At 38.3% G+C, this 12229-nt stretch overlaps 1 protein-coding gene across 5 annotated transcripts in view; it reads right to left on the reverse strand.

Moving 5' to 3' along the window:
- ARL15 (ARF like GTPase 15) overlaps nucleotides 1-12124 on the reverse strand; it is a 224384-nt gene extending 212260 nt beyond the window's left edge. For 2 of the 5 annotated variants that reach the window (XM_021553871.3, XM_085567930.1), the window contains exons 1-3: nucleotides 11969-12103; nucleotides 1036-1126; nucleotides 403-459 (exon numbers count right to left, since the gene is read on the reverse strand). In XM_021553871.3, the coding sequence (XP_021409546.3) occupies nucleotides 403-456 (54 nt within the window). In that variant the 5' untranslated portion in view covers nucleotides 457-459; nucleotides 1036-1126; nucleotides 11969-12103. Of the gene's footprint in view, nucleotides 1-402; nucleotides 460-1035; nucleotides 1127-2959; nucleotides 11876-11968 lie in introns of those variants that run through there. The other 3 variants (XM_085567931.1, XM_085567934.1, XM_021553872.3) reach the window with 3 other exon arrangements.
- Between the last annotated feature and the right edge of the window lie 105 nt (nucleotides 12125-12229).

The raw sequence follows: 12229 nt of genomic DNA on the forward strand, positions 1-12229 counted from the left end.
GACAAAATTTAAAATATGTGCATTTAGCTAACATGTTTTAATATGTGACATTACTCAAACACAGATATTTAATGGCAAATGTATATAAACCCTCCAGCAATTACATTATGCAAGAATTTTCAGCAACTGATGCCCATGAATTCTAAATTTTCTTACACCTCAAGAGGCTGGCTGAATTTTTCTTTACCTTTTTTTAACTAAAGTGAAGGATACTTCTCTTCTGGTTTTAGTAAATCTTTGAAAGGACAAAAATCTACTGTAGTTTGTTTATGCAAACTAGCATGACAAATCCCTGCTGCTATCTGCATTATTTCAATCCAATCTTAAAAAACTTAAGTAACTTCTTTTCACTCAAATGGCATTAACACTAACAAAAAATACTTAGTTAGAACATTGCCTTACCGTGTAAATGCCAATTCTACAAACAGCAAATGAGAGCTGGATACATTCAGACATAGTCTAAAGGAATTAAAATAAAGACATTATCAAGAATGCTATTATTAAGAACTACTTTTCTTCCCATCTCTCCCCTCTCCCCTGAAAGCAACACCTTCTTCAAGGCTGTATTAAACAACCTTAGAAAAATGCCATATAAATTCAGGTTATACAGAAACACACTACCTTTCATACAGAAGCAGCTAAGTGTAGAGGTGTCAACACTTTCACACTCACTAGTTCAGCATATCATTACAGGTCTCAAATTAATGATCACACAAATACCTGTACACAACATTAATGATTTGCATGTAAGCTTTCAGTCTCATTTATTTTAATCTGTTCTGATTTAAAAACAATCTGCAAGAATCATTTTAATAGAGTGCTTTTTGGTCTCATAGTGGACTATAAAGAGCTACTGCGTTTATGTTTTTCTCTCCCTTTACCAGCACTGAAATTGCCTTCCTCTATATACCAGAATAATGCATATAATTTAGCATTTGCACATTTCTGGAGCCTTATTGCTTTAGTTTTCTGAAGGAGAACATGGAAATAGAACATTTTATTTAAACTGGGAATAATTATATTAAAAATTTTTACCCTCAACTTGCTCAACTTCCAATCTGCTGTGATGCCACAATTCTATGTCTTCTGCAGTCACCCAGCGAGGCTGAGGATGGACTACGAATTTCTGATGAAACAGATGAAAAACACCTTCTTTAATCAGCACAACAAAGCCAGAAAATAAATGTAGCTCTCCAACACCAAAATAAAAACTACTGTATGTTTGCTATATTTCCTATACAACTATGTAAAATAAACTAAGGCTACAATTATTTATTCAGAAGAGTAATTGAGGAATTACTTTTATATAAGGTATTTGAAAGACAAAACAAAGCCTTCAGGTAGAACATTTTCATTACACGTTTAAGAAGTTCACATATAATCTAAGATAAAGTGTTGGGTGATATAGACTTCAAACATATCAGACAAAACATCTTTTCAGCATCTGCTTTCTAATTTCTCCCTCCCTCCAAAAACAAAAAATTGAATTGAAATACCCATTCAATTAGAATTGGGATTAAAAAAAAAACCAAACAAACAAACAAAAAAAACCCAGATCTTATTAATTACAAGTAATAAAAAAAATGTGTAGCAACATTTTTCTTTTGTTGTTAACTGTTATATCTAAATTTTAAACAAACAGTATTTCACTGAAATGTCTGAAAGTCAAAAAGCACAGCACAAAAACCTGAAAACAAACTTCAGCACAATTGATTTTCATTTCTTCCTGGAGGTAATCTAGCATGCTATTAATGACAAGGAGATGCTGACTTGAAACATCTCTTCAGTTTAAGGAGATTTTTTTTTCAGCTTTAAGACCAAACATCCAAGTCTATCTCTTGTGCTCTGAGCTTCTCCCAGACAGAAAAAATTGACAGAGAAATAGGAACTGACTTCAAGTAATCCTAGAGTTACACAAAGTGGTGGGGCGGGATCATAAACTATACCCCTCTTGACAGTATTTGCAGACCTTGTTCCAAAGGTTCCAGGGATAGATGACTTCCCCAAGCAATTTAGTCCAGTGCTTCATTACCCTTTCTACTAGAAAGTTTCCTAATGTTTAACCTTGGTCTGTGGCAATTTAAGCCCATACTTAAACACCAGATGATACACTGAATGATTTGCATTTTCAGTATCCTGGCAGAACCTATGTTGCTGGCAGACACAAGTTTATGTACAAAGTAAATTATTATTTCAGCTTGCAAGAGAAGTGAACATGCAGCAGCAGCAAACCATTATAGCTTCTCCATGTACACAGTTCGCTTTTATTCTAGACAAGCACAGCATTATAAACTGTTTTCTTTTTCTTATTTTTTGTTCACTACTTCCAGGCTATGCATTACTGGGAGAACTAAGCTGCAGTTCAAATTCTCCAGCAAGCCCCTGTAGACCTTTGCTTCAGCAGAAAAAACAACCTACATCCCATATTACCTTACTTAACCATTGTTTGGTTTGCTACTGTTAACAGTCCAAAACCACTGGCTGTTTTTATTATTACACAGCATGAATTCTGTCACATACAGTACTGATTAATATTTCCCTTATGCATTTCCCAGTGAAATATTAAGATAATCCCTTCTTCAAGTCTCCAAGATAATGCTTATAAACTATATTCTATTGTGGTAAAAATGGTCATTAAATCCAACACTACTATTAATATCTATTACATTCACTTACCCTTTCTTCTGAAAATTTACATTCCCTCCCCAGAAGTATTTCAGTTTAATCCTTGAAAAACTGACAAGAATTGCTTTAAATAATTAAAAGTTTAGTGATACTAGCCTTCAGACTATTAGTGTGAACACTTTGAATTAAGATATAGTTGATAATCTGTTGCTGCAATGGCGAGTTTACTCTTGATACTTGTAATCTTTCATTACTTTGGTTGTGCAACTCACTTGGGACCATACAATTGGGCAACAAAATGATTGTTGGAAAAATTACACAGTAATTTACTTACAGTTTATTGTTGCTTTCTGAAAGGATTTTACACGGTAAGCATGAAAATAAAAGAAAAAAATGTAAAAATATACCTACAAATACTATGAAAGATACCTTGTTTGACACAATTCTACAAAGACTAATTCTTTACAGATGTGATTTCACATGTCTAAACCAAAAAACTGAGTCATCAGATCAAATATGTCAAACAATATATGCATGCATCTCTGCCAAAAAGCACTCTTCTGCCTGGGCAAAGGGTCATCTCACAAACATTAAATAATTTCTCCTACTGGAAAGCAAACTTATGGCTAACTTTCCTATTCACCCAAGACTTTGTTATTTTAATCATACCTTGTAAAAATGCGGCTGTTTATAGTGACTTAGAAAGATGTCTGCCCTGCAGCTGTTCAACATTCACAACAAGCTCTGTCCATTTTTTCAAGTATTCAGCTATCAGTACAAATATCAGTAAAAAGCAATTTCAGTACTTGGTGTTTTAAAAAAATCTCATTCAGCTCTGACACAGGCACAGAGTCTGCAACTCACTAAGCCATTGTTTTAAATATCTATTTTGTCAGCAAATACAGTATTAAATCCCTACTCATAATATTTACAAGAGACCAGATTTTGAAAAGATTAATTAGAGCATGTTCTGCAACTGATGACTTCAAGCACTGAGTTGAAAGCATTAGCCTCAAGAACCTTGGTGGGCAAAAGGAGAGATTGATCCTAATCAAGTTCTCACGAAAAAATCAAAAGGCTCAACACCTGACAGAACTGCAGGAGCCAGTCAATTCTGCCACCCAGCAGAAATGTTCACCTCGACCTCAACTCACTCTGACATAAACCTAAATAAATCACAGCATTGAACACAGCTCCAAGACCACAAAAACAGAAAGTAAAACAAGAAAGGAAGATATTAGAAGTTTTTTTTTCTGGTGATAAGTTTCTTCAATACACTTAAGATCAAGGCACACTTCTGCTCATTTATAATGAAGTGATACAATCCAGTAACCACTTGGAATTGCTGGATCTTCCAGGCAAAATTTTTCCACCTCTACACTTATCTGCATATTTTTCAGTGTATAAAATTACAAAAAATTAGTAATACAAGTGTATAAAATATGCAGGTTTTAAGGTACCTTTAAATATGAAGCCTGAAACAAATACCCAGTGCTTATGTGTTGTAAGGAACACGTGGGTAGCCAAAAAGTACACACAACAATACTACAGTAAAGGTAGCAGGAACTTTGATCAGAACTGCTGTTTGCTAACCTTGTGTATTGAACTCCAACTAGTAACTCCAAGGCTCCCCTTTCTGCACAAGATGTCACAGCCCTCTAGTACAGTCTATTAATAACATTTCTAATTTAAACACCCAAATTCTTTTTAATACTGTTCTCAAGGATAAAAGACACAGAAAATATTTTCATATTCTCCTTTAATGCTGAATAATTAGATTTCTAAAATACCAATCTTCTTGTACCTAATCATTAGAAAAATAAATCTCAGTTTAGAGACTAGAAAAAACTTGATGTTGATGGAAAAGCAATGATATGCGAACAGGAAATAGGACTAGATCCAAGAACTCTCTTGTCATCATAAAAAGTAATCAAGTGGATGCATCAGAGAACAATGCTCTCCTCTCTTTTAGCAATATTCTCAGTAGAACAGTTTTCCATGACTGTTTCCAGGACTGCAGTGGCTCAGGCAGTGAAAGATACTGATTAGCCAGTAGAAAATTAATAGCTGCAAGAACAGGATAGACATTTCTCAATAATTCTGGACCTTTTCTCCAGTCTTGCTGAAACCTGAAATTATGCAAGTTTCTAGGCAAGAAGAAAGTACTAGGAAAAGAGATCACTCATTGTAGAGTGCATCATCTCTCTACACAGGTTGTCTATACAGTTTCAGGTTCACTCAGTGTTGTGAGCCCTACATAAGAAGTTATACATTTGTTAAAATACAGATGTCAGAAAGTCAATAGTCTTTCTTCATACATCAAGGCAGTACTTCCAAGCAGAAGGAATCTGTTAGCTACATGATCCTGGAGCAGATTAAGTATCTTCATCAATACCTCTGAATTAAAATGTCTCACCTCCTATGCACTCAACACAATTCTGATTACATCAGACAGCACTCCTGGACACCACTCAGAATATCTTAATTTTCCAACTGCAATTTCCTGTTCCAAAACTGACTCTAGATTCCTCCTCAATGAGAGGAATAATGGATGTCTTTAGTCCACAGCAAAGCATCAGGATATCCAGCGAATCATACCCCATGGACCTATCCTTGTGTTCCAGTAATCACAACTTCAGGATTTCCTACTATCATATCTGAACATCACGTTTAATACCACCCACAATGGACCTGTCTTTGAAGACACTGTACAAATTCCTGGTCTACTCATTTTCACATCCCTAACATTATTGTAAAAGAGAGAAATCACCTACACTCACATGAAAACACAGTTCCTAGATTATAATTTTGAGTTCTTCTATACGGGAAAAATTGCTTATTGCCTAATCTCTTTCTGATTTCAAAGATATCTAGTATATTACCTCCTCATACCAGTCAGCTATCTTTTCTTCAGACTGAAGGACTGTAACTACTTATCTCTGCTTGTTTGGAAGAAATTGCTTTTCTTCAATTACCACATCATCCTTCTCTGCATTTTCTTTAGTTTTTCAATACTCTTCCTGAGATGATGCAAGCAGAAATGCAGCATGCTTACATTTCAACAGTGTAAAAATGAGATCTTTCCCTCTTTTTCTTTCTTAATCCTCTAAATTTGTTGACAGACGCCTGAGTTGAGATGACATTTTAAAGAAGGAGCCTCATTCCCTTTCCTGAGTACTGATGGTATTTTAGGGCCTATCCATGCATCTGTACTGCCATGTGACTTCTTCTAAAAATATATGCAATTTTGCATGTGTCAACACTGAATTTCATCTGCCATTTTGTTACGAATATCAAAAGAGGTACTAGATTTTTTTTCCTGGGTTCAACATGCATTCTAAATATTTGTCCCTGCATCAGCCCATCCAAAGCATATGTAACTAAACACAAATATGAAATTCCCTTGTAATCTCTGCATTCACTTTTCCCTCATATTCACTGCCAGAGTTGTCCTCTCAATGCTCATTTGTATTTATCATAAAATTTGTATTACAGATTACAAAATTATTACTTCATTTTTAATTGTTTTTAAGTTTTTCACCTCTATTAGTGTCAAAAATCATATCAAGGAAGACTAAGCAATTACTGTTGTAAAAGCTAATAAAATGTGGAAAACAGATGTTTCTTCCATACAAAAGCTCCAAGTCATAATAAAAAAAAGAAATCTGCAAACTTACTTCCCCCATATCAACAGCTCCTAGTGGATTTTGGATGTCATCTTGCTTACTCAGACTCTCCAATGCCAAAAGCTAATGTGGGTCCTGTGAACAAATTTCTCTTCTCTTGCTCCACCAAAACATACAGCAGAGCATCAATGATTCATGCTCTTCCTACTTTTTGTTCTTCTAAGCAGCAAAGCTGTAGAGCAGGACTGCATCTAGCATAAGAGCACTTGTCAGTTACATTTCCTGATTTGTGTCTCTTCCTCAGAAGGAACTTACACACTCATTGGCAATTAATTTAGTCATCTTACCAGGTTATCAGAGAGAAAAAATAAATTCTGTAGGTTGAAGAGCTCTGGCATGAGATGAGCCATCTTTTATTAGATTACAAATACCCTACTTATGTCCACATGGACTTTTATATAGTCACAGTCAGACAGTTCGCCCTTCAGAAAATTATCCTGCAAACACAGTGAAAAACACCAAAACCAACATACTGCAGAGCAGCACAAAAGAGAGAGCCAAAACACAAAGAAGCACAAGATTTTAAATATTGTTGTGGGTTTTTTTTCTTAGGGCTTTACAGTTCTTTGGGCACACATTTGTGGTTTTAAACTAAACTAAAAATGCTTATTTTATTAATGGAGAGCTAATATCCTCATACAATCACAAAACTTCAGAACTCCATTTAAAAGAATAAACATCACAAGCTGGCAGAATTAAAAAACATGAGATGATGATACTGACAACAAGCCAAAAATGTTGATCAGCATGTGGTATTAGAAGGAATATTCTGTCCTTACCAAATGCAGATATTCTCACTTACTAAAAGCTTGCATTTCTAACCTTTTGTGAAATTCATCAGCATGTTGCCTTGAAGCTTGGATGTCTGACTGAAGAATTCAGGAGAAGCACACTGCAGATCAACAGGTGTCATAGTACACAGCAAGAGCTGGAAGTGAAGACCAAGTACTCTTCCTACATACTTCAGATGCTAGTTCTGATCTAGGCCTGTGGTGTAAAACCCATTAGTGAAGTAAACCTTTCAATCTGGTTTCATTTGAAAAGTATTAAATGCATGTCATCTGTGATCATTCTGCAATGCAAACCTACAACCACAAGCATCACCTCCTTCAATTAAAAGATTTACAGCTGATCCAAACACTAATACAGTTACATGTACCTTAAAGCTGTTGTTTTCTTTCCTGCATTCAGCTGTATCTTTATTTTGAAACAACCATCAGACCCCTTATCCTTGTGTCCAATCAACTTCCCAAACTGAAGGGAGGATAATAAAATAAAAGCCCTTGTGCTCTACAGAATGTGTAAATTTTCAAGGCGGTTATAGCTGATATATCAGTCAACATAGAGCCCAAATAATCCTTATTGTTATGTGACAAAAGACAAAATTCCTATGAGGGGGGTGTTCAGCAAACAGTAAGAGGACTTGGCCCTATGCATAGACCGTGGCTGCTCATGTTGCAGGCAATGTATCCAAGTCACACATAAGCCTCAGAAGAAAAATACAGACTTGCTAGTATGGACCTTAACCCATTTCTCCTTATTCAAAGGACAATACCTACAGGTTTACAAAGTTTTGGTGAGGTAAAACTCTTACCTTCAAACATATGCCTCTCTAACACATTTGTGATGTGAGAAAAAATGTTTTCTATGACCTGCAGATACCAAACAATGAAACTGGCAACAGCAATGGAAAGACGGGATCTGCAGTATACCAGAATCACTAAGTGATATTGATCTATCCCATATTGCCACTTTCTGAATATAATCTGTCCAATTAAAGAATCTAACTATTTAAAAGAAAGGTCTTACAAGTAAGCAGCCCAAGAAAGAAAAGTTGCTCAAAAACATTTAATTTTTTTTAGTATCACCTAACACTTTAAGAACACCATTTGGATACTTATACCAATTGGATACAAATGGATACTTAATCCATTTGGATTATGCAGCTTCCTCCAAGATTTTGTTTGAACACTATCTACAATGTGAGGTCAAACAAACTGTTCAGAAGCAAAGCAGAAATTCTTAAAACACTTCAAGACCTATTCACATATTCATCTAAAATTCAAAAAATTAATTGAATTTACTAAAACACTTACTAAATTTTAGATTTCATGTGCATGCATACTGGAGCAAAATATTTTGTATCTGCTAACAAGTGTACAAAGAACAACAAGAACCCACCCAAACTTGTTATAGTTAAAAGTAACCAATCCCCAACAAAGCAACAAGGATTCTAGCACACTAGGAGCATGCACTCTCTTGACATTGCAGAACCCATGATCCTGTTTAACTCCTCAGAAAAGTGACCAAAAAAATCGAAAAAAAAAAATTACTAAAGCTGATGTAGGTGATCATTGAAGAAGAGATATCTTCCATTTCAGGTCAGAATATGCTCTTCAATACCTGTCCAAGGAATATTTTTATCTACAACTAAGAGAGTACATAGTATCTTGGGATATAATTTATAGATAAGTTATCATAATAAAAATGCTAACAATACAAAATTAAAAAGCTTATTAATTTTTTATTATAAACCTCTTAGGCAAATACAAACACCTTTCTTTTGTGAAGAGACATTCAAATTTCTACATCACTTTCTCAAGCATTATTTAAAAATTCTACACAGATCAGGCTGCTACACTGAACAGAAGCATGTAGGAACTTCATCTAGTGCAGAGGATTCCACTGAAGAAGTGTATTTTGAAAGCCTACTCAGGAGCTTAAAAATCTGCATTGTAATTGCAGCACATAAGAAAAACCGAAGCCTTTTTATTGTTTTCTCACAAGTTCTCCAAGCAAGAACTATAAGACTGGTCACATGCCATGCTTTTCACAAGATGCATCATGGTGTAAAACTTCTTAAATTAAGCATAGTCTACTGAACAGAGGCCAACCAACACAAGTCTCTGAATACACTAAAATCCTTCCAGACATAATGTAGCAAGAATGAAGCTGAAGAAGGTTGCAGACAGTACTCTAGATTACGTAGTCACAAAAACCTACAAATCTACGTTGACACAGCTGTGTTCACATAGTATGTTTGAAAAGAGTTAACTAAATGCAAGCAGAACAACACATTTAAGTAAAAGGTTCCTCTGGGTGAAAATGTATTCTTTTTTAGAAGTTGGACTTGGCTTAGCCATGTTGATTTAAAAAAAAAGAAAGAAAAACCACCACACCACTCCTAACATCATAACTATATCAACACAGAAATAAAAAAAGGCACCAGGTTGGAGAGCCTCTTCTAGCTATCAAAGATACAGAGGCCAGTGATACTTTTTTGTACAATGTAAAACTGCAAAAACAAACCAGAGCCTCACAGAAGATCCTTTTGTAATACCAATTTATTATCAAAGGGCATTAGCCATAAATCAAGGATCACAAGGAAGGCACTATGCAGGTTCTGGGCATCTGCCCATAAAAGTTTCAGGCCATAGCTCAAGCTGGCTCCAAATGGTTTTGAATGCTTTCAATAACCTGATAATATTGGAAGGTGCTTCAGATGTTCACTACTTCTTGGTATCTGCTTCTTAATGGAAAAAAGACATTTCCATCAATGTAGGTCCTATCCAGTTAAAATCAGGAAAAGAACCTTCCTATGCAAGTTTGGGAAGAGCTAGCTAGACTCTTCTGGCTAGAAGAGGGTAGACTCCTTGTGGAGATGCATTGACCCCTGAGTTCATGCAGCAACAAACCTGACCTCATATATCCACATGTCCTTCCACTACACTCCCTCACTCAGCCCCACTGATAACCAGAACTCTGTCAAATACTCTGTCTCAGCACTTCTGCAAGAGGAAACAACTCATCCTTTGCTCTCTGCTTCACACTGCAAGCACAGGAGAAAACTTCACTGGCTGCAGGCCACAACACAGGTACCCAACATGAGGAACCAGCAAAGAGACTTTCTGTTTGTGTTTTCATGCCCATATACGTGCAAGAACCCAACATAAATGCACAAAACACAAAATTCCTTAAAATGTATAGCTCTTTTTGCTATGGAAATAATGAGACAATTGTTCTACAGCTATAGATTAATATTTACACTGTAACTTGATAAAGAGTAGGCCCATCTTTATACCAGGGCAGACTGGGTACACAACTAGTTGCCTAACTGACCATCTTTTTTTTTTTTTTTGGTTACAGCAGACTTTCTGAGGTGCCTGAACCTCATGATCTATGAGGGTTTTTTAGAACTGACACCAAAGAAGGCCACACAACAAAAATGAGGCAAATGACCTGCTGGAGAACAAGAGTCAGGGGAAGAAAAAAAAAAAGTTGAGCTATTTAATCCCCACCCCTCTGTAGTTAATACAAAAACATCTTCTTAGTTTGCATGGCTTATTAAATTTATTGTTCTCAGAGTGGTTGGCCTTCCACACAACAGCCTGTAGCAATCACAAAGGTTCATGCAAGCATTTGAAAAAGTACAGAATGGCCAGTTTCATCTGGCCATAAGCTTATAAAGGGAAAAAAAAAAACCTCAGAAACAGCTCCAGGCTCTCAAGGAACTATGAGGCTGCACTTGATACCCAGCAAGTTCATTATCAGTATTTCATTAACTAGGTTGTTAAAGAGAAGTCTGCCTACCATTTCTGCCACACAGAACTCATATTCTAGTGTCTCTATGTAGTATTCAAATTCAGAAAGGCAAGCCTAAAACATTTTTGGGGGTTGCAAGGCTCAATAAACCAAAATAAATCTTAGCTCCACAGACACAAGATTAGTGAAGTATTAATTGAACATATTGCTGGTTTAGTTAGCTGCCAGAAAATGAAAAGCCAGACACTGCATGCAGCTCTCATCTCAGCAAGGCAAATATTCTGCTCACTATAAAGAGCATCTCCAGAGATTCTGTTGCATATGTTGACCCTCTCTTGAAAGCCTACATCCATGAGCATTCCGAGTGAAAAAGTATGAATGATACAGTCAAGATTCTGACTCCAAATACTTCCTGGTCGCACTTGACACCAACAACAAGCAGGGATGACCAGAAGATACCTGCTCTTCACTGCCCCAGCTGACGCTTCGCAGCACTTCACGGTGAAGGAGCGGGCACCAGTTCACAGTGCAGGACTCGAAGCAACAAGACTGGAGCAACGGGATGCCAGCCGGACTAGAGCCATGGGATGTGCTCGTTACGCCCCCCCACTGCTAGGCTGAAAAGACCAGGTAAGCGGGTACCACACTAAAACAAAGCCACCTGCTCATTAGCCAGCCGCGCCACAGGGTTTTTGTCCGCCGAGGGTGCGCGGATGAGTGCAAACACCAGCCACGATCCCAGTTGAGGTGCACGCCCGCGATACGATCTTTCACAGACGAATGAAGCCAATATTCATTAAAAAGCCATAAACACTACCCCCGAATACCAGCTGCCTGGGCGCTCGGCTGATCCCGTCCGCGGCAGCAATTTAGTTCACTGAAGCATGCCCTAAGCTCTAGCATTTAGGAAAAAAACAGCGACCCGGGTCACGGCTTCAGCGACCTAATAGCGGCCAAATGAGCGGGGCTCGGCCGCTTTATCGCCCGTTACCAGCCCGCCGGGCCGGGCGCGGCAGCGCGGCCGGACCCGGCTGCCCCCCGGCCCCGGGCTGCCCCCCACACCGACCCAGCCGCTCAGTAAAATGTCCGACGGTCCGCTGCCGCCTGGAACCTACCAGGTAATCCATGTACCGGAGCGGCGCCGGGCGCCGGGCTGCCGAGCTCTCTGCAGGGGCCGCGGGCGCCCGCCCGGCTGACAGCAGCGCTGGGCCGGCGGGGCAGCGGCGGCGCGGGGAAGCGGCGGGGCCGGCGGCGCGGGGCGCGGGCGCGGCGGGGCCGGGCGGGCGCGCCGGGGGCGGGCGGGGGGCGCGGGCGCTGCCCCGGCGGGCTGTCAGAGCCGCGCTGCCGCCCGCACCTCGCGGCGGAGGGAGCGGGCA

This window comes from Lonchura striata, chromosome Z, assembly GCF_050655825.1.
Source record: "Lonchura striata isolate lonStrDom1 chromosome Z, ASM5065582v1, whole genome shotgun sequence".
NCBI classification, from domain to species: domain Eukaryota; kingdom Metazoa; phylum Chordata; class Aves; order Passeriformes; family Estrildidae; genus Lonchura; species Lonchura striata.